The sequence below is a fragment of the Vanacampus margaritifer genome, chromosome 7, assembly GCF_051991255.1.
Source record: "Vanacampus margaritifer isolate UIUO_Vmar chromosome 7, RoL_Vmar_1.0, whole genome shotgun sequence".
NCBI classification, from domain to species: domain Eukaryota; kingdom Metazoa; phylum Chordata; class Actinopteri; order Syngnathiformes; family Syngnathidae; genus Vanacampus; species Vanacampus margaritifer.
The window spans coordinates 14,319,276-14,341,852 of record NC_135438.1 but is presented as its reverse complement, the minus strand read 5'-3'; the positions used below and the strand labels follow the sequence as shown (position 1 = coordinate 14,341,852).

Genomic DNA, 22,577 nt, shown 5'->3' with positions numbered 1-22,577 from the left:
TTTTTAAATGAATTTATGGCAGTGAATGAGTTAATTTATACCCCTATATTAAAAAAAAAAAAGAGACATTATTGCAAAGTGATGATGCAAAAAATGCACAAACATAAATTAATTAAGATTCAGTTACTGCTTTGGTTCATTACATGTCAGAAATGAGGCAAAAATGTTGATCATGGTTTTCCAAAGTAAAAGCAAATGATTGCAAATATTTTATTCATACTGATAATCTTTTTACTCTTGAGTGGGTAAAAAAAGAATTTGGACAATTTTAAATTAAATGTGTCATGTGAATTAATCACTATTGGCCCGCGAGCTAACCGGCTAGCTCGCAAATTAACGGCTCTTAGATTAGCCCGTGAGCTAACAGTTAGCTTGCGGGCCATTTTTTAGCGGCTATTTGAGAGTTATCCCGGGGTTAGCGTGTGGGTGAATGGCTAGCCCACAAGCTAACAGTTATCTACGTATGTATCGGCTTCAAATATCGTTTATCGGCCTCCCTGACTACCGATAATCGGTATCGGCCCTGAAAAAAAGCATATTGGATCTATCTCTAGTAAGTATAAACTTAAAAAGTAGCATTGGGGGGATGACAAGCCTATATTGACAAAGCAAAAAGTAGAAAATACAGAAGAACTGAAGGAAACTCACACAAGCATGGGGCAAACATGCAAAAAAGAACAATTAGTGCAAGAAAATAAATTTTTAGTCTGTTTTAGTTTTATTAATTTATAAAGAGTTGTATAGGTCCTACTTTACTTTAACTTAAGTAAAAGTGTACATAATTGTGTGAACTGTGGATAAAAGACGTAAACAAAGCAAATGGGTAAAGCATGTACAGTAGTACTTGCCCTACGCGGACTGATACGATTGTTCTTCGCCGCCTTCTGTGACGTCACCTCCGTCTCTTCCGCCGAATTGTGTGTGATCAGCCGCCATCGTCGGTCTTGTTAACCCCATTGAACATCTTTGCCATAAGTTCGTCTTTATTTACAGTCTTTATTGTGCTACACCATAATGCCAGGATTTTCAGACAGAGACCGTGGCCGAGATAGAGGGTAAGTCACTCGTTAATTTGTTTCCCCCCTTCCTCCCCTTTCGGTTTACAAATGGCTGCTAGCGTCAAACGCAGCATTTGCAAAACTGGTGCGTCAAGAGAAGCTTAAATTTTAATTCATTTTTTCATCCCTGCGTTGAAATAAACATTCGGGGACACATATGAAACATCTCGGTTATTTCGGAGGTGGTGTTAAGGTGGCTAACTGCGGGCCGTGTAGTTGTTTCGCCGCACCTATCTGCACGAAGACAACAGGAAAAAAGACAGCTTTCTTGTAACATGACGTAGCGAATATTGCCTTGACGAAACACATAATAGCCTTAATAGCTTCATTTGTGCTTTGGGGTTTAATGGTCTGCACTATAGTAGTGATCGCTATGTTGCTGTCAAATGTCACCGCATGCATGCAGTCGGTGCATAGTGAGGCCTCAAGGATCGGTCTGTGCCGGGAGGTGCAAAACAAATACGAGAAACAAAGCTGGAGACAAATTTACCTTTTGGGATAATTTTTACTAATCGGAAAACAAAGTTACATTGCCATACCACATTTTCAAGTCCCAAGACAAATTTACATTTGAGGAAACACATTTACAAGACGTTTTTTTCTTTTAATTTCACATATTTTTAAACACGTCGTTTTTTTTTATTACAGTATTATAGAAGAGCTTCATATTGACGTAGCTAATAGGCAAAGAGCTGATCCGGAAGTCAAACTTACCACAACGTGGTAACTTATCATGTTTTAACATGATATTTTTCACGTTTTAATCTGATAGATGTGTTAAAACGTGTAATTTACCATGGATTGCCAATATTTGGGTTTTTAAATGGGTCATGTTTTCTCCTTTGTAGATATGGTGGGGGACCTCCTCGTTTTGGAGGCGGCGGTGGTGGAGGCAGCAGGGGTGGACCTCCGCCGCCAAAGTTTGGCAATCCCGGTGACAGGTTAAGAAAGAAGCACTGGAACCTTGATGAGCTTCCAAAGTTTCAAAAGGACTTCTACCAGGAACACGCCGATGCCACACGAAGAATGATTGTAAGTATTTATTGTGTTTTGTTTTCCATACATGTTGGTTTAACACAAATTGCCCCCCGCCCCCCGTGCTTCACATTCCAAATCAGCATTTCTAGTTTAATTGTAGCCAGTGACTGTGAATGGTCGTGTGTATTGGGTCTATGTGATGGACTGTATTTTGCCTTTACACCAAAATCATATACATGAATGGATATATTTACCTTAGTCTATTTAAGTTCTCACAAGTCATCAGTTTATAATTGTTTGTGTGATCCTTTTCTTCCCATTTCAGCAAGAGGTTGAGCAGTACAGAAGAAGCAAAGAAATCACAGTCAAAGGCAGAGAATGTCCCAAACCAATTATAAGGTTCCATGAAGCGGCATTTCCAAGTGAGTTAAAAGTCTTTCTCCAGAACCTATTCAGCCCAAGGTTTACAATACAGGGTGTCCATAAAGTCTCTTTACCATTTAAAAAATTCATTAAAAATGCAATTGATTAGATATTTTATTCAGATTTGTTCTATTGTATTCAGTGTTTAAAAAAACACACAGTGTTTATCATTACTGACCTTAAGCAAAGGATTACTGATGCCATTGCCACAATTGATGAGGCTATGCTACAGCGAACATGGCAAGAAATCGAGTACCGTCTTGATGTGCTTTATGCAACTAATGGTGCCCATGTAGAAGTGTAATAAAAGAGGTTAAAAAAAACCTTAAATAAATGCTGAATACAATAGAACAAATCTAAATAAAATATCTAATCAATTGCATTTTTAATAATTTTTTGAAATGGTAAAGAGACTTTATGGACACCCTGTACATTAGCTGCCATAAACAGTTTAGTCCTAGAAAATGTAGGCCGCGTGGCTCAAAGTTTATGATGGAAAATTCAATGTGTATGGTGTGTAGAGAGATATTTCACAGAAATTCATTAACATATGAGGCATTAGTTGCATCAAATAGTTGAGTGTTCTGTATTTGCTTGTATGGAGTCTTTTCTGTGGCTGTTAAATTGTACAGCCATGGAAAAAATATTAGACCACCTGCTACCACTACACTGCCTAAAAGCACTGTTATTGACAGTACAATGCCATAGAACTTAAGTGATTTTGGTTACTATCAAGAAAGCCCGGGAAATTTGCCCCAAACAAATGTATCTTTAGCTGTACCAGGTATTTTAAATGAGTAAGAAACTGAAGAAACAACGGTGACCTAATATTTTTCCCCCCCGTGACTTTATGTCCAATAGATGACCTATAGGTAGGAGTGGAATTTTGCAATGTTGTATAACCTCTGCTTCCATTTAACTTGCCTATCCTGTTTTGCAGATTATGTCATGGATGTGATTATGAAACTGAACTGGGTGGAACCAACCCCTATTCAAGCTCAGGGGTGGCCAGTCGCTCTCAGCGGCAAAGACATGGTCGGCATTGCTCAAACTGGCTCTGGGAAAACTCTTGCAGTACGTATGAAAACACAACAACGATGACATTTCCATTGGGTCTTCTAAGACACTTAAACGTATCAAAAGTCATTTTGCTGGTTGCAAAGCTGTGGCCGTTTTTCCAATAGTCTGAGAAGGGCCTGACAGTGCAACCTGAATGTTTTGCTTGAGAAAAAAAAAAAAAAAGCTATCTGATCAGTGCTTACTGAGCACAGAGATGTACTAAAATGTCCACACTGTTTGTTCTTCAGTATCTTCTACCTGCTATTGTGCACATTCAACATCAACCCTTCCTGGAGCACGGTGATGGACCCATCGTAAGTAAAACGTGTTAACAATGTGTTTTGTCTAAAAAAGCGCTTGATGGCTTTGTCGCTTGATCTCTTCAACTACTTTGTTGAATGCACATTTTTATGCAAACTCCTGCTTTTTTGCAGTGCTTGGTTTTGGCGCCGACACGTGAGCTGGCCCAGCAGGTGCAACAAGTGGCTGCTGAATACGGGAGGGCCTCCCGTCTCAAGTCCACCTGCATCTATGGGGGCGCACCTAAAGGACCTCAAATTCGGGATCTGGAGAGGGGTATGCTGCTTCAAACTTATCTCTATGCCAGGAATCCTCATACTTTTTGAGTCCAGAGCACCCCTCATCTTAAAGCCTGTGTACCCCGAAATGCTGTATAAATATAAATGTATTTGTAGGAAAAGTGTCTTTTATGAAACCTGTGAATAATGATGTGTAAATTGTGTTTTTTTTGAAGGGGTTGAGATTTGTATTGCTACCCCGGGTCGTCTCATTGATTTCCTGGAGTGTGGGAAAACAAATTTGCGGCGGTGCACCTACCTCGTGCTTGACGAGGCCGACCGCATGCTCGACATGGGATTCGAACCCCAGATCCGCAAGATCGTGGACCAAATACGGGTGAGATCATTTCCTTTGACTAGGATTTTTTTTTTGTCATTTATGTTGAGAAATAATAATTATTGTGAGGCAATTGTCCGCTGTCTCTTTACCAGCCAGACCGTCAGACTCTGATGTGGAGCGCCACCTGGCCCAAAGAGGTTCGGCAGCTAGCTGAGGACTTCCTGAAAGATTATGTACAGATCAACATCGGAGCGCTTCAGCTCAGCGCCAACCATAACATCCTACAGATAGTTGATGTTTGCAATGACATGGAGAAGGAAGACAAGTAAGACATTTTGGAGAGGAAAGTTCACTATGTTACGTATTAGAAACTAAAGAACAATCCGTTATCTTGCTTTCAGACTGCTTCGGTTGTTGGAGGAGATAATGAGCGAAAAGGAGAACAAGACAATTATTTTTGTGGAGACCAAAAGACGTTGTGACGAGATCACCAGGAGGATGAGAAGGGATGGGTAAGAATATCCAATGTCATTTAATTCAGAGGTCCTCAACCCTGGTCCTCAGGGACCGGTATCCAGCCTGTTTTCCATGCCTCCCACAGCCAACACAGGTGATTCATATCATCAGCTAATCAGCAATCTCTGGAGAAGGCTGATAACGATCTCCACCTGTGTTGGCTGTGGGAGGCATGGAAAACAGGCTGGACACCGGTCCCTGAGGACCAGGGTTGGGGACCTCTGATTTAATTTACTACCGTGGCACATATGTGACCCGGCATAGCAAAAATGAGTTAAAGTCGCACAGGTAGATTTTGAAATAAAAGGCAATAATGGTTCATTCTTCTTGACACTTTGTTGCTCAAATAGAAGAGCTTTGCGAAGCTGGGTTGGCTGCATGTCATGCTGAGTCTGTCTCACACAGGTGGCCAGCAATGGGAATTCACGGAGACAAGAGCCAGCAGGAGAGAGACTGGGTCCTAAATGGTGAGAATGTAATGATGGGAACTTGGCTGTGTCATGCTCCTTTTCCACTGCATGGTATCTACTCAGCACAACACAGCTGTACTCTGTTGTTGAAGCTTCTGAATTGGAGAAAGCAGGTGCTTGGATACAGATTCATCTTTGCATTCTAAACTTAGAGAAAAGAATACACAGCCAGAAATGACAGCGCCAACACAATCAGTCCTTCCAAATTCAGATTGAATGTGTGACTGATGTGGTTTTCCCACGGAACTCCCAAGCAGGAGTCGAGACAGTTGTATGCAGTGGAAAAGCAGCCTATAATTGCCTATTCTTGAAATAATCCCATTCCACTTTTCTCCCTTCAGAGTTCAGATACGGGAAGGCACCGATCCTCATCGCCACAGACGTGGCCTCCCGCGGCTTAGGTCAGTCTGCCATTAAGCGGCACCGTTTGCTGTTCCACACGTAATTTAAAGAAAGTGTTTTTGCTTTCTTTAACTTCTCTATGCATTTTCTGAGTTTTTCTCACCTTAAGGTGGAGTCTTTGTGGCAGGCACTAGGCATGACAGTCCCAGGCCTGGAGAGGGAGAAGGATGACATATTGGAAGTGCTCAACTGGCTTGCCACCCAGTGGGCCTAGAGAGGTGAAAGCTCTTGTGTGCCAGTGATTTTTCTCAAAAGGCTCTGTGGCTAAGCCTTTGTCTCCGACATGTTGAAATACACACACATCTGTTCTCTGTCCGTGGATTTCGCCCGACAACTGCCATCCAGCTGTTTGCGACTCAAACGTAACCGCCACCCCCCCCAAAAAAAACAATGCTTGCTGCATGCTGCTGTGTCTGAAAGCGCTGTACAGTATCGCAAGTCCGTTTGAGATTTGGAACAATTGTTAGCTTTCGGAAGCTTGGATCAGCGTCGCACGGGTGCTCGTCGCAGCTTTCGGTTATCGCCTGTTCCCGTCAAAGTGCTGGATTCCTTGAAATGGAGAGAGCAGTTTGAGAACTTGTGTTTGAAAATTGATGAGACCTGGCACATGTGCTTAGGGGTTAGTGAGGAAAAAGAATGAGAGACAGCTCAAACCAAAGTTCCTCCCTCGCCTGTATTTTATACGTCATGTCGAGACCTGCCAATGAGAGACATTTTCTCAAGTGAACACTGGCTTCTTGCGACATCTTGCCTTGATGACACTGATGAAGGGATGTGGGATTTGTTTTTGCTGTGGTGGTCCCGCAAGGCTCTTATGTTTTAAAGGGGTCCCTGTCAATTGAATAGCCCATCTATTTATTTGGTCTTGGCAAGACGTGCAGTGTGGCTTCTTTTGAGGGTGTACTGGGAAAAACCGACCTGCAAATTTGTTGTTTTATTTGATTTATTTTACCAATATTGGCCTATGAGGACGCCCCAGTGCATATCCTGGCCCATCTGCGTAGAAGAAGCTCCTGGATGTCACTTGACAACATGTGGGGGATTTGGCTGCATTGGGAAAGGACTAGTGAATGCATACTCCTTATATGGTAAGCCTTATACCATTTTGTATTCTCCCTTGGTAACAAACGGGGGAGTGAATGTCTTTTTTGGATCATTTGGACGATGGTAAGCAAATGGGAGTGTGCATCGTTTCTCTCTTCCCACAGTAGTATTCCCATGGAGTTAGATGTCAAATGATGCTGCTTTAACCCGTTTCCTCCACAGCCTCAGCCACCACCTTCCTCCCCGGCCGTCAAAGTTGCTAATTGTTTGCTTTGGTCTGGCTGTTGTGGTGTGCAAAATCCCCGTGTGGCCTCCATGTTTCGTTTTGCCACACTGCAACACTTTCACAGATGTGGAGGATGTGAAATTTGTCATCAATTTTGACTACCCTAACTCGTCCGAGGATTATATCCACCGCATTGGACGCACAGCCCGGAGTCAAAAAACGGGCACAGCCTACACCTTCTTCACCCCCAACAACATGAAACAGGCAAGTGACCTGATCTCTGTGCTACGTGAGGCCAACCAGGCCATTAACCCCAAGCTCATCCAGATGGCAGAGGACAGAGGAGGTACGACAACCACTTGAATTGAATGGTGACAATTGAGGGAAATGTGAGATTTGACAGACCCGCTCCTCTTCCTCTTCTTCATCCCATGCAGGTCGTGGAAGGGGGGGACGTGGTGGCTACAAAGACGACCGTCGAGATAGGTATTCTGGAGGTGGGCGGCGTGACAACTTCGGTGGTGGTGGCTACAGGGACAGGGACAACGATAGAGGGTTCGGAAATGGGCCAAAGGGTGGTTTTGGGGGCAAGATGCAAAATGGGGGCAGCTATGGAGGCAGTGGTGGCAACTCTAGTGGTAGCTACGGCAACAATTATAGCGGCAGCAATGGCCAGGGTAACTTTGGTGGCCCATCCAATCAGGTGGGAGGCTTTGGGAACCAAAACTTCCAGGGCCAAGGCCCCCCGCAGTTTGGAGGCATGCAGAGGTCTGGTCAGAATGGCATGAACCATCCGTTCCCTTACGCCCCGCAGCCCCCACCACCTCCACAGGCTCAACAGCCACCACCCCCACCTCCAATGGCGCCCTACCCCATGCCACCGCCCTTTCCACAGTAGTCGCCATGCAACATATTGAACCCGCTTGTTTTTGTTCCTTTTTTTTTAGTCGACAATAAGTCACACATTGATTACATTTGAAGTTGTTATAAGTATTCCATGTTTAACTTTGTTTTTGCTTACTGCAGGTTTTGCGATAAATTCCGTAATACCAGTGCGTCTCCTACAGTGCAACTGTACTTTTCCTGGATTGTTTTTGTGTCACATTCCTTAGTTATTTAACTAGGTGATGCGTTGTATTGCGTTTGTGCTATGAATTGGTAAAAGTGATGTGATCAATATTTAAATAGTGCATATGTCCCTTTTTCCAATAAAATATGAAAGGGGAGACGTATGTGTTTTGGGGGTAATTGGTGTTGATGTACAGTACATACAAATAGTGATTTATACTGAGGAAAGTACAGTGGATATATCAAGTCTACACACTTGTAATATTTAAAAATAATAATAAAAATCAAGACCAAAGTAAACAAAACTTGACACAGTAAATGTGTCTTATAACCTATAAAGCTTCAGGTGAATTTCAATTGTTTGACTATCAATGGGAAGAGTACTAAAGAATTCAATCATCAAGTGGGGAAAATGTGGCACAACAGTAAAGAACTGGATGCACTTCCAAGATTGATATAAAAAAAAAAACTGCCTGGTCGCTGCCATGAGGCCCGCAGCACGGAAGCCTTACCTTAAACAAAACAAAATGGAAGTCGGAACATTTCGGGATGAAGCTCCCTCAGTCCCCTTTTCCCAAATTCCGAAAGATACACGTGGTGCAAACAACAATAATCACCAAAAGAACACCATTACCCACAATGAAGCAGGATGGCGAAAGTATCTTAATTGCTTTGGGGGCATGCAGCTATTGTTCAGCTCGTACCAGGGGCTTAAAGTTATAGGAATTATGAATAGTTCAAAATGCCAGTCAGTGATGGTTTAAAATTTTAAGTCTTATGCTGGATTGGAAAGCAGTCAGGGAAAGCATCTTAACAGCAAAACTTGATTTCCTGTAATCATCAGGCAATCAGTTAAATGTCAATGTAGTGTACAGTTTTACAGTGCAATAACATTAATACCCCCAATGTGCCTGCTATCATCACATGTTTATTTGTTCTGTAGCCTGATTAACACTTAATACTTTGATTTTAAAATGTAATAATTCAACATGTCACTATTTATTCCAAGCGAGTATTACGCAGTTTTACAAGCTGCACTCTGACTACTTTACATTGTTGCAAAGTGTTATTTCTTCGGTGTTGCCCCATAAAAAGAAAAGTAAAACATTTACAAAAATGCAAATGATGGGCAGGAAAGCTGCACTCTGACTACTTTACATTGTTGCAAAGTGTTATTTCTTCGGTGTTGCCCCATAAAAAGAAAAGTAAAACATTTACAAAAATGCAAATGATGGGCAGGACACCGGTGACCCTGGTGAGATAGTACATAGTCAAACCATAAGAGTACAATAGATGGCGCTGTGGGCGACGTATGCAAATTAAAACAGGAAGTAAAATGAAAAGCACTTCCGGGTTACTTGCAGCCTACGAATTTTGAATACAACGTGATTGTGTTTGTTTATGATTTGTAGACTAACATCTTGAGACATTTACGATAAAAATGCTCTTTAAAAAAAGTTTAAGATAAAATGGTTACAGTTTCGACATGAGAGACGAAAAACGAGTTAGCTAAACAATGTTATGTTATAGTGTCACCTTGCTTAACTTTTTTCCTCAACTCCTTTCACGATCTTTTTAAATACGTTTACGTCAACATCGGTGCATGTTTAGGTGCGATATTGTACGGATTATGTTCCTCTGATGGATTCATAACTTCGATTCGACAGATTTGGCATTTTATCAGTTTGTTGCTCATAATGTTCAGCCACTTTGTACTGCCAAGGTGTATTTTCCGATCATGTACGCCCCGTGTTTGGCAACATACAAGAGGACGCTGCGGTCCATCAACCGATATGGATCATGTCAGGGCTCTGCTGCAACTCTTTGTGGACAGACACTTCATTTCATCTGGACACACCAACGTGGAGTTGTTTAAACGTGGGACCATTTGCAGCTACGGGCCACTGGGCACCGAGCTCAGAGAGAACGTGCTGCACCAGTGGTGGCGTTCGATGACTGGATCAAAAAATCAGGTGTTTGGGATAAACACGCCCAGCATCAGCAGCGTCAGTCAGGATGCAGCTGCTGGACAATGTGGACACCTGAGGGTCGTAGAACCTGATGACGTCCAAAATGTACTGGAGGAGACAGAGCCAATGAAGGAGCAGCTCGCCCGGAATGTGCAGATGTTTCTGCAGAGAGCACCTTCCTTGCGAACCAGCCTCATTCAAGGTAGCACTTCCACCTTTGCCCCCCCCCCCCCTCTTTTGTATTCTTTGTATAAGTGAAGGAAAACTAGCAAAGTAAGAATTTAATGGTGCCGTGTCCCCGTTGTCTGTGTTTCTTCACTTTGAGATCTAAACTCGAATTCTTGTGTGGTCTTTTTACTTTCTAAGGTTCTTTGGAGCAGTTTGTCCCCATATTTGAGTCGGTGAACAGGAAGATTCCATTTGGTATTGCTGAGACTGGAAGCTGTTTTCAGCCCTCAAAAGATGACAATGGCTGGTGAGTCTTTATCGACTCTCCAGCATTCCATTTGTGTGTCTTCAAATAGGCCACACTAGACATAAATATATATTGGTAATGTTTTCCTTACCACGTAATGCTTCGTGGAAATGTGATGTGCAGTTTTCATACAATACTGCTTACAAACCAACAAACAAGCAGCATCACAATCATGCTTGGCGGAGGTAATCATCCTTAACCGTGGTGCTGTAATTCCAAGATTCTTTCTGTCAGCCCAGCAGAAGTCACCCAGGCATCTCTTGTGTGGTTCTGCTCCCCTCGAACCTCCTCACAATGGTTGGACCACTGGGCTCGACAGAGGCTCAAGTGGTGGAGAAAGGTGAGTTCTTGATAGATACCTCCCAAAATGCGTTTTGGTTAAATTGATGCCTTTACACCCCCCCAGTTTGCCCTTGCTCCGTCAGATTTTAGCATCAGTGACGTCCCTCAGGATGAACTAGAGGGGGCGTCGTCACGCGGTGTGAAGATCTTCTACAAGTTCCCGTGGGGTCAGGAGCCCGTGGAGGTTCTGTGGAGCCGAGGAGACAGCGAACTGCTGCAGTTTCACAAAAGAGTACGCTCTAAACTGCAGGTCAGGCACAGCTATGTTGCGTCGTGGCTTCTTGGCGTGCTCTTTTAGACGAATCGAAATAATCAATGCATCTGGTTGCATTGCCGGCAAATTACATGGTACTGTTTGTCCTTCAAAATATCCTGTAGAGTCGAGATGGGCGCAAGTCTATTCCTCACGTGGTTTCAATAACCGGGAACATCAATCGTGGTTTGTTGGCCTTTCTGGCTAACTCGCTGCAGCTGCACAATAGAGAGGACACCAAACAGAAGCTACAACAGAGAAAGGTAATGACATCTGTAAAAAAAATAAATAATAATAATTATGTAACTTTCTTTCATCATGTCACCGATTTCAGGTTCTGAAATTGCATCCATTGTTGGCGCCAATTAAAGTGGCTTTAGGTATTGGTAGGGGAGCCACCATGGAGCTGAGGCAGGTCAGAAAACACTTACTTGACCTTTGCTGAGTGTCATTCGCCATTCACTGTGCTTATGGACCATAGGTTTGTGAAGGTCTGCTGCAGGAGTTGAAGGAGGCCAAAATCTCTGCTTGGCCCGGGTATCTTGAAACATCACAAACACCGATGGAGCAGCTGAACTCAAAGTAAAAAAGTTGAGCATAAAAAAATAAATCCACTACTCATAAAAAGTTGTAGAACGATATTCTTTCGGGTGAAATTTGAAGATCAAACTGAAATGCGCTATAACCTTGACATTGCTTGATTAAATATCGATTCAAATTAAACCAGGAAATGGTTTGGTCAATTCATGAATAAAACACCTGTTGTGAAATTTGCCATTCAGATTATTGTTGGAGAACAGGAAGTTGTGCAAAAAGTACTGACATGTTGATCAGAAGTAGGGTAACGTTTACCTGTCAAAGTAATACTATTGTGCATTTTATGGTAATCTGGAAATGTGTTTTTTTTTTAAGTGCTATAGTGTATATTATGACGTTCACTGTATTAACAAATAGCTCAATGAGTGTTAAATACTCTTTTGTGTGTGTGCTTGATGTATCGTAGGTATGATGAGATGGGCGTGCTTTTTACTGCGGTGGTTAGTGAGAACACACTGGAGAGCGGCCTCCTGCACTTGCGTAGCAGAGACACTACCATCAAGGAGACCATGCATGTCTCGGAACTGAACAACTTCCTCTGCAGATATATTTCTGCTGCAGATAACTTGTAAATTATTACTCATGTTCTAATTGAATGTTCGTTTACTGCCTCAGTTTTGTATAGTAGTAGGTACAAAACCATTGACAAGGACTTTTTTTTTTCACCACTTGGTCAAGATGCTAATAAATGGAGAATTGCATCTTCAAGGAGGTTTTTGAACATATTTTGGTGTTCAGTACCAACAGACACGGTTTTGAGGTCACAAAGTATGTGATGAACTGGTTTGCACAAGAAAGTATAATCACAGCTGTTGATACTGTTTTGCATTTGAGTGGTTTCATAATCTGGTTTAGAAGTGCTTTCCATATAAATTTAGTATTTACCGTTATTCTAACTTCACTACTGCATTAGCATAAATTGATAATTGATTCAGCAGTTCCAACATATGTACAGATTTCAATATATCATTTAGTTTAGTGAACTACTAGTGCGTGCAATACACTGAGGCATTGTGGGAGCTTCGAACAATAATCAATTACAGAGCAGTGCTGTCACTGCAAGTGTCCAATCTTTCTTCTATACGGTTTTTCGTTTTTTTTAAATTACTCAACATGCACACAAACACTACAGTTATTGTCAAAGTCAACAGAAAAAGAAGAGGTACATTTCAAAATTAAAAAGAAAATAGAAATAGCAACGGCTTTTCACATGGCTTATATTCCTTAATTATGCAAGTTAGATTATTAGCATTTTTTATTTTTTATATGTCTGAGCGCTTTCGCGAAAGAAACAAAGTAAAGGTGTTTCTTGAGTTTCGACTGATAACGCAGATGGGGAAAACTCGCGAGATTTTTCAGACTTTGCCCCTCCCTGCAAGCGCCATTGGTCCATTTCGTGTACAGTTCAGCGTGTCTGCTGTCTGTGGCTGTGCTCGGTTTTGCCAGGATTTAGAAATGGCCACAGTCAAGCAAAACGAAGCGAAAGCTTCCTTGGATGAAAATAAGGAAAATTCACCTGGCGGAGGAATTGGACTCGAAAGTATCTTTTTTTTTTTGCAGCGTTGTATATCTTGCGTGTTTTAGTTATGTCAAGACTGCCAACTTAGCTCCGAAGCTAACATTAGCATGTTAGCTACGTGTGTCGGAGGCTAGCGATGTTAGGCTACGTGTCACACTGAAACAGACTACCATTGGCAGACATTTCAACTTAATTTGCTAGCTCGCCTTAAAATGATTGAAAGTGGCATATCCATACATGAAATTATTATGTTAGTTCGTGTTGTTTAGTACACGATCATAGTGTTGTTTGAAATAAAAATAGTTTTAAAATGCTGTTGTCATGATGGGTGTACGTCGACTGCGTACAAAAAAGAAAGAATGAAATGTTCGTTATTGTGTGTGTAAAGCTTAAGGTTCCTTAACTGTGCATCGCAGTCTTACAAATAATCAAGGAGTCTCAGCAGCTGCATGGTCTCAGACATGGGGACTACCAAAGATACAGGTACAGGAGAAGTGGCATTATTTCTGTAAAAAGATTAAACGTTTATGATCGTGTGACTCCTGCCATAAACCAACCCCTACCTGGTCTTTTACAGGGGCTACTGTTCTCGTAGACTGCGTCGTCTACGCAAGACTCTTGGATTCAAGATGGGGAACCGGCACAAGTTTGTTGGGAAAAAAATTACAGTTGAAATGATTTCAGACAACAGGTAAGGAATGTCATGTATTATTTGTATATTCTGTTGTATGAATGGTGACAGGTGCATACACAGGAAAAGTTTATCTTCTGCCATCTAATTGTTGTGCCTGGCATTATAAGTCACTAGCATAGATAGATGACCATAGATGCATTTGTAGTAAATAATTTGGTTAAAATGAAATGGCGCTCTGGATTGGGAATCACTGATCTAGAGATGTGTAATGCCAAGCACTGACCCAGCTTGCTTCTCCTATTTAGGTACTTGCTGCTGGTTTTGATGGAAGCGGAGCGTGCGTGGAGTTACGCCATGCAGTTGAAGCAGGAGGCCAACACGGAGCCGCGTAAGCGTTTCCACCTGCTGTCTCGGCTCCGGAAAGCTGCTAAGCACAGTCAGAAGTTGGAGAAGCTGTGCGAGAGCCCCTCTGTTGATGCCAAGACTAAACTGGAAGCTCAGGTACACTTAAGTCTTTACTGATGGCGACGTGTGTAGGCCCGTCGCGATAACAAATTGGTTGGGGTGATTTATTCTCCCAAAAACACAATAATGATAGGTTATTTTTTTAAATGACACTGGTCTAGTTATTATGTTGGTGTAAAAAATGGTTAAAATGCATCATTTTTAAATAAATAAATAAAAATCCCCAGTTTTTGATCCATGAAACAACAATGAAATTATGTTACCACCCTATTCATTGCCCAACCATTCAGTCCTATAAAATTAAAAACTTTTCCTCTTCCATATACCTGTCAGTGATAGATTATTTGTGTAGTTTTTTCTTTTATTTAATAATATTGAAGCTCTGTTGTTTTGCTTATCGTTTCATCTTATTGTCCAGAGTCATTGATGTTGCATCTTGTTTTTAACTGCAGGCTTACACATCATACCTGACGGGGATGGTAGAGTTTGAACTGCAAAAGTGGAAGTGTGCCATGGAGGCCTTCAATAAGTGCAAGTGAGGCCTTTACACTATCTTTATCTCATAACATTCAGTTATTGTATTGCTTGTGTCATAATCAAGGATTGCCATAAATTAATCATTTTTGTTAAAGGACCATCTATGAGAAGTTGGCAAGTGCATTCACTGAGGAGCTGGAAGCTCTGTATCGCCAGCGTGTAGACGAAATATCACCTAACATCCGATACTGCGCTTACAATATAGGTAAGAGTGGTAGACAATAGTGAAAATAAATAACACTGTAATTATTGCACCTCTTGTCTTTTCCCCTCACCTATTGTGTTGCTGTCTTACAGGTGACCAGAATGCCATCAATGACTTGATGCAGATGAGACTGACAGGAGGAGGTGGAGGCATGATGGCTGAGAAACTAGAAGTGAGATCACTGATGTTGCTCACAAACAGAAGAATCACCGCTTCCAAATTTACCATTGCTCATTGTTCTTTCATCCCCAGACCCTGATCACTCAGGCAAGAACCAAGCAGGCGGCCAGCATGAGTGAGGTGGAGTGGCGTGGGAGGAGTGTGCCCATCAAGATTGACAAGGCCCGTGTCTTCCTGTTGGGTCTAGCAGACAATGAGGCTGCCATCGCTCAGGTCAGTATTGCTACATGGTTTTATAGAGGACCAAACCTCCTCCACTATGGTCATTTTGGTCCTTCTTTCACTCCGCAACTTGCCTTTTGGAGCTTTGTTTTTACATGTGCAGACCAAGCAATAGTTTACCTATTACCAGTTTGTATGGAAAGCCGCAGATGTCTGCCAAAATGTGAAAGTGGTACCATCAAAATGAATGCGCCCCCCACAAGTGGTTTAATTACCCTAATTTTGTTATCCACTCAATGCCAATTGTAATTATAATTTGGAGTTTCAGTAACATTTTACAGAAAAGCATGACTATATATTTAAACCTATCTTTTGATATCTTTCTGTATGTGAGGAACAATAGAACAAGAAACTTACTGCTACGTACATCAGAAACAGGCCGAGATGCTCAGTACCAGATGAGAAATGGAATGAATTAAAAATAAATGACATACAGTACCCAAATGAGTAGGTGGCTACTAAGCAGATCCTATACCAATTCCAGCAACACCTTTATACGCCACTTGGTGACATTCTCACTCTGCAAATAGCTTCCTGTTCCCTCTCCATTGCGTGTCTGTTGGGTACCTTCAAAGGGTAAATAGTAACTCAACCTCTTTATATCCTTAATAATCATGAAAGTACACTTGTACAGCCAATGTTTTTTTTTTTTTATGACAGTTCGAGCCCCAAATAAATTACATTACATTATATAGGCAGATTTATTGGAAATTAGAACAACCTAGAAATCAGCCAGTGTCAGTTCCACTGTAGTCTGACACTTTGTTAGCTTTCCGTAATTCTCACCGGTGTGAAAGTGTCTGGATGTAGTTTAGCGAACGTTCATAGGGTGTCATTGTCGCCTTTCCAGTCTCTCTTGGCTACTGGAAGCCACTTCCAGTCATTCCTGTGGGTTTTGTCGAAAGCGCTTTTTGTGGGCACTCCCATTACGCCCTCTGGCATTCAGCCTCAATCTTCGTACGACTACATTCTGAGCATATCAGTACGCACATAAATGCAGGACAACACCCAGTTTGTGTGTGGGTAAAGATACAATAGTATAGCCATTTAATGCTTAAAGGTCTGACTTCAGATCTAGACAGATCCCCCCCCACCCCCCAATAGAGTGAGGTGTAAATGCAAGAAGTCGGAGGATCTCATGCTTTGGTTTTATTCCCCTCACACAACCATCATCGGCCTGTACGTGCTCATTGTAGTGAAGAGCCACATTGTATGTGTCAGTCTGCAGCATGCATGCAGCCCTCCTGTTCAACCACAGAGAATGTAGAACAGGTCTAGCAGGTTGGGCTGGGCGTACCTATGGTGCTGTTACGCAAGTGCACAACATTAAATACCATCGTCACCCCTGAGGTGCACCTCTCGTGTGCCTCATCACAGTTAGGATTGCAAAACACATCAAACTGAAATATTGATAAAGTGCATTTGCTGACCTTCACTATTTTCAGTAATGTTTACATGGCGTCTTTTTTTTTGATTTTGTAGCTGTATCGATAAGTAATACAAGGGTATTGACTTGTTTGTAAGGTAAAGAACAATGTGTCATTGACAATGACTTGTACCCTGCATAGTGTGTATGCAAGAGTGCTGGAATGCATCAGTAGCCTGCTGGGCCACATACCTCCTCCTGTGTGTCGCCAGCCATACATTCTTGCTTCAAGTCTCGCACTTTAACTACTAGAGGTTAACAGGCCTTGGTGTGGTTGTGTGATTGACTTGTGCGTTTGCGATTTTAATCACGGCGAAAGTGAACGCAGGTGTCAAAATTGAGATGTTGAGCAACACACCAGCATTCCAACTGAACATATGCCTCCCTAATTCCTGTGTGTGAAGGCATTTGTCCTGATTAATTTTGCTTTGAAAATATGTCTGGAATTAAAATAGGTTTATGGCATAGCAGAGTTTAGATATGAAAACTTGATGCAAGTCAACATCAATGTTGCTGAGGTCTCAGGTAACAACCATTCATAGCGTAGCTTCAGAAAACAGGTGAGTTGTGATCGGGTCCTTGCCTGAGCCCCTGAGCAACATTGATGTCATCTTCAGTCGACAGCAAGTGGCAAAATGGCCGCCCCCTAAGATGGATAAAAATGGCTGGATTTTGCTTCATAACTCAATTTCCACAAATGTAATATTAATCAAAATGTCATGTTTAGACTAGTGAGGTCACACATGACATATTATTGTCAAGAAATGTTTACGGTTGACTTCCACTTTAATGCCATCTCCGTGTTGCCTCTCTTAAAGGCAGCCAATGAGGAGACCAAAGAGCATCTGTATGAGACCCTGCTGGCCGAGTGCCGCGACACCATCCAAGCGGTGCGAGAGGAGCTCAAGACTGAGGCGGTACGATTATATCACCTTCAAAGTTTTTAGTAGCTCAAGTGGAAGATGTTGCTATGACTAAAAGTTTCTAACATTTTTCATGTTTGATTATTGCTTGTGCTTGTAGAAGCAGCGAGAGAGGAGCTCTGATGCTGAAAACGGCAAAGTGTCCAACATGCAGTTCTTGCACAGGTCGTCAAGATGATGTGAAGCGATGACAAATGTGTTATTAGTGACGTTAGAATCATTAGCGTGGCTTGCGTGAGAAGTGAAACATTTGCTTAAGTTGCTGTGGTGGTCCGCCAGCTACCTGAGCTACATCAAGCTGTGCACGCTGGTGAAGAGGAACGAAAGCATGGCGCACACGCTGCAGGCCAAGCTGAAGGAGCCCGAGGGGGACGAGAGTAAGAGGGGGGCCCGTCCACAGGACCTCATCCGCCTCTATGACATCATCCTGCAGGCAAGTGTGTGGTTGTGGAACATCCTAACCGCCGTGTCTGTCCTCCAAACACGGCACCTGTAACCTCTTAACGCCTCTGCTGTCCCCGCAGAGTCTGGCTGAGCTCTCCTCCCTGCAGGGCCTGGAGGACGACCACACCTTCCAGAAAGAGGTGGCCCTCAAGACCCTGGCCTACAAAGCCTACAGGTTAGCCAACGCACGCGTGTGAGCAATACCATCGCATGCCTCTGATATTGACAATGTTTGTTTCCCTTGTAGGTGTTTCTACATTGCCCAGTCTTACGTTCTGGTGAAGAAGTGGAGTGAGGCTCTGGTGCTCTATGAGAGGGTCCTCAAGTATGCCAAGGAGGTGCAGTCGAAGGCCAAGGGCATGAACAACAGCTTTAAGGTTGGGAGCTGCTGCAGTGTCTTGCTCGTCTAGCCTCAATTGTGCTTTCAGAATGTGCATCCGCTGTAGGAAGCTTTGATGGATTGACATTGTTTGTGATGTCGACAGGATCTCCCCGATGTTCAAGAGCTCATCGCTAAAGTCAACGCAGAAAAATACTCTCTTCAAGCCGCTGCCATTTTAGGTGAAGACTTGAAGCTGCACTTTTTTTCCTTCTTTTTTTGCCTGGAGGGGTAAAACCTGACGATATGCATGTTTGTTTCAGACACTGGCGAGACTGTTGACGTTACCATTCCACAGCCCGTCAAAGACAACACGGTAAGAGGGAGCAACCCAAACGTCTATATGGTTAGAGATATTTTTAAAACGTTCTGGCTAAAAAAGCAACAGGAACCACCACGGTTGTCGGAATATGTTTAAAATGTCTTTGCGATAAGTAAAAAGTGTCTTGTGAACATCTTACAAATCCTGATGAAAACCCTAAATTCCCTACGTTCGCAAGCATTCACCGTTCAGTGAGATTACCAGCTTTATCGGCCTTTAGATTTTGTCAAAATGCCAAATATTGGCACCAATAATCGGCTCGGCTGATAATCGGTCTATCCCTACTCTAAAGTTGTCAGCCTTAATGATTTGAAAATCGCCAGTTAAAAGCGGTTCTCTCGATCTCAATGCTAGTTTTCGAGCACAGGCTTATGCCATGTAAGTGTTAACAAAACACTCACATGCGCGGACGCCCTAAGAAGCGCTTTTCCGCTTTCGTCACGGTGTCCTCGTCACTCTCCAGCCTCTGTGCGACCGTTTGGAGTCGTTCCGCCTGGACCCGTCCCTGGTGGGCAAGCATCCCAACCTGGTCCACTTCCCGCCCGACTTCCAGCCGATCCCATGCAAGCCTCTTTTCTTTGACCTGGCTCTCAACCACGTGGCCTTCCCGCCCCTGGACGACAAGGTGGAGCAGAAGGTCAAGGGCGGCCTGACCGGCTACATCAAGGGCATCTTTGGATTCGGCAGCTAGAACGTGAGGAAGAAGTAAAGCGTACCCCCCCCGCTTTCACTTGTTAGAATCATCTTTCTTGAATGGTTGCTTTCAGTGCCTCTGTTGCAAAAGAAGTAGATGAGTTTTGGAGAATGGAATGTCATGAAATCTACCTGCCATGTTTTTAATGACTTGTCATGGTTAAACCGGTTACCATGTCTTAATATTTACAGCCATGTTGTTTTGTCCCCGCAGCATTTGTAGTCCCCCCCCAGAAAGCCACTTTGACACAGTACACTTCATGAAACTCATGTGACCTCGCACACCTCATTTGTTTGCTTTGTCCTTTTTCTTCCCTCCGAGTCCGCCCTGATTTTTTTCTCATTTGTCAGAGTTCACATATAATCACTGCGGAAGAGCTAACTGGTTTAGGCGATCAGTGCACCGGTTAAAAAGCACAAGGCGGCACTTGCTTCTTGATACAAACATAGATGGTGCTTAAGTCGTGTGGAGTGGGCCATCCTCCTTGAATTTAGGCAAGCTCGTAGGGAAGAAAACTGAGACAAAGCGTATGTTCGAAAATGTTCGCTGGGCCCATTTGGAAATGCTGAGGGGAGTTGGAATGTAATGGCGCACACGTACCGTCAGAGTAGAGTTCGGGCGTCAGATTGCATTTTCAATTGCACCCAAAGTTCATCCTTGTTGATTTGTACTGTGAGCAATTTTAAAAGGAACGTTGATATAGTTGAGTGGGACCAAGGTCCAATGGTTTCAATGTTTCCAAATGGCTCACGTTTTACAGTATCTCACATAAGTCAGTACACAGCTCATATTTTGGTAACTTGCTTTCATGGGACGGTAAAGAAATGACACTTAGTAGTCAGTGTACAGCTTTTATAGGTCAACACAAAACCATTGTCTAAATCACTGGCAACAAAAGTGAAAATGTCCACATTGTATCATTTTGTTAAACCGCTGTATTGTCTTAGGTGCCACGCTGCTGCTTAGTTTGAGGAAGTTGGCACTCTTCATATAACATCAGCCATCTTTATGTAGAGCCACAATTTTTTCCCCCCCCCAGATCCATGTTGAACTGCCAGTGACCGTGAGAGAGTGTGCGAGTAATTACACACTAACATACCTGAGATTCTATAACACAAACTAGCCAAATGACACCAGGGATTACAATGGCTAATTGGGGCCAATTTGGACATTTTCATTTAGGGGTTTACTCACTTTTGTTGCAAATGGTTTACACGTTAATGGCTGTGTGTATTTTGCGGTGGACAATAAATACAACTACTAAGTCATTTCTACATAAATATTCACAAAAAAACGTGACAGGTGTACTTAGTCCCCAAAGCATAAGTCTGCTGCCTGATGATCATGTTGGAATCTTTTAAATTTGTGTGTTATTTTTTTTTATTTCAGTTTTACCACCATCACAAATATCATCCGTCTGTGGAAATGTTTTGTACTATACAAAGGTCTTAGATGACTCAAGAGTTAGAATTACTGAAACTAACAAAGAGATGGACAAATAAACTTGACACGCCACCAGTGTTTATTTTTCAATCAGTCTGGCCTCGTCTGAATGAGCTCTATAAATTGCAGGTGCGCGCGGTTATTATAGCAAACAACAATTGGAAGGACTCACAAGGCTTTTGCACAGTACTATGTCTTAAGGCCTTCAGAATACACATTTTTGACGTTTTATCCATTTTATCAACCGCTGATCTGTAAATGTACAATACGGTTTGTCCCTGTTTTATCATGGGTTCCATTTTACAGTGGAAACATAATTCCAAGTCGTATCGTAGTCATAACAGTAAAGACAGTATTTGAGTGAATAACGCTTCAAGGTGGTCGATATTAAAACAATGAAATTTTAGGCCACTACGTAAACTAATCCATTGTGTGTTCTTTGTAACCTAAAAATGTCATATGTTACCACGCTAAAAGGACACACTGTATTTTGCCACCTTCTGAATTGACCCCCACCCCTACCCCTACCCCTACCCCTACCCCTACGTCATTATAGAAAATACTTGGTCCAAATGAGTTGTATTTTGGAAACAAAAAAAAAAAAAGCTGGATGATCTGAATACATAATTAAAATATATTTACACCAACCGTTTGATTTAGTTGTTCTTGGGATGACAATGTGACTAAAGTGTGTATTTGCAACGTTTCTGAACAGGTTTTGTAGCGGCGGGTGTGTGCAGTCTGTGGGATGCCTCAACTGGGCGTGGATGTGTTTGTAGGATTATTGTGTACATCATAGCTCGCATTAACCACCAAGGCGTGTTAGTCGCTCGCCGGCAAACAGTGGTCTCGCTTGCATTTTTAACATCATTGAAGACCAATCAGAACTTCCCTTTTGGAAGCATGTCAAGCTTTCATGTCTCACCTGCTTCACACACACACACACATTCCAGCGCCACGCCTGGATGGAGCGATGATGTGCCGGATGAGGCGGAGATGAGGATTCTTGTGTGTTGTGCTGAATGAGCCGTGACCGGGTTACTCTAATTTCCACAAAATTCTTTCATTGATGTTGACTACCTTCTTTTTTGTTTGACTTGCTGACATTGATTTTCTGGGAAGTAACCACACCTTCAAAGTATTTACAGGACGTGCCATACACACAAGGTTGAAAAATCTACTGTAGTTAACGTTTCCTTTGCGTCCAGATTTTCATAATGGACTATATGCCACGGAGGAGGCGGGACTTCCGGGTTTTCACTTATCAACTTTGTTTCAGTTTCCGGTTTGCGGCGTGTGGGCCACGTCCCAGTACTTGCGCTTTCGCCTTTGTGGCCCTCGGTTGTGCGTTCCCGTCGACGGGTGCCAGTGTGTAGTGTCTGTCTCAGTGTCCGAAGCATTTGAGATAGCCGAGACGCCCTCCCGCCGATAAGCGGGAGCGCGCG

General features: G+C 42.7%; 3 protein-coding genes across 5 annotated transcripts; all 3 read left to right on the top strand.

Moving 5' to 3' along the window:
- Window positions 1–891: 891 nt before the first annotated feature.
- LOC144054690 (putative ATP-dependent RNA helicase DDX5) lies at window positions 892–8,260 on the top strand. Its single transcript, XM_077569897.1, has 13 exons — window positions 892–1,055; window positions 1,907–2,090; window positions 2,362–2,458; window positions 3,400–3,533; window positions 3,767–3,832; window positions 3,953–4,094; window positions 4,273–4,433; window positions 4,529–4,701; window positions 4,778–4,888; window positions 5,298–5,359; window positions 5,704–5,763; window positions 7,159–7,380; window positions 7,472–8,260. The coding sequence occupies exons 1-13, from the start codon at window positions 1,015–1,017 to the stop codon at window positions 7,930–7,932; spliced, it is 1,914 nt and encodes a 637-aa protein (XP_077426023.1). The 5' UTR covers window positions 892–1,014; the 3' UTR covers window positions 7,933–8,260.
- Window positions 8,261–8,401: 141 nt separating this feature from the next.
- Window positions 8,402–12,440, top strand: polg2 (polymerase (DNA directed), gamma 2, accessory subunit). 3 transcript variants are annotated; one of them, XM_077569899.1, is made up of 8 exons: window positions 8,402–10,274; window positions 10,439–10,547; window positions 10,787–10,887; window positions 10,973–11,139; window positions 11,268–11,405; window positions 11,477–11,557; window positions 11,624–11,724; window positions 12,146–12,440. In XM_077569899.1, the coding sequence occupies exons 1-8, from the start codon at window positions 9,800–9,802 to the stop codon at window positions 12,309–12,311; spliced, it is 1,338 nt and encodes a 445-aa protein (XP_077426025.1). In that variant the 5' UTR covers window positions 8,402–9,799; the 3' UTR covers window positions 12,312–12,440. The 3 variants fall into 3 exon arrangements, with proteins under 3 accessions (XP_077426025.1, XP_077426024.1, XP_077426026.1); XM_077569898.1 differs by having other exon boundaries at window positions 10,782–10,887; window positions 10,954–11,139; XM_077569900.1 differs by having other exon boundaries at window positions 10,782–10,887; window positions 10,954–11,139; window positions 11,624–11,732; window positions 12,146–12,290.
- Window positions 12,441–13,062: 622 nt separating this feature from the next.
- On the top strand, window positions 13,063–21,225 carry srp68 (signal recognition particle 68). Its single transcript, XM_077569896.1, has 16 exons — window positions 13,063–13,279; window positions 13,675–13,741; window positions 13,836–13,949; window positions 14,198–14,393; window positions 14,810–14,892; window positions 14,990–15,099; window positions 15,192–15,271; window positions 15,352–15,492; window positions 17,746–17,844; window positions 17,951–18,015; window positions 18,130–18,283; window positions 18,375–18,469; window positions 18,542–18,671; window positions 18,780–18,855; window positions 18,937–18,989; window positions 19,459–21,225. The coding sequence occupies exons 1-16, from the start codon at window positions 13,072–13,074 to the stop codon at window positions 19,684–19,686; spliced, it is 1,899 nt and encodes a 632-aa protein (XP_077426022.1). The 5' UTR covers window positions 13,063–13,071; the 3' UTR covers window positions 19,687–21,225.
- The last annotated feature ends 1,352 nt before the right edge of the window (window positions 21,226–22,577 follow it).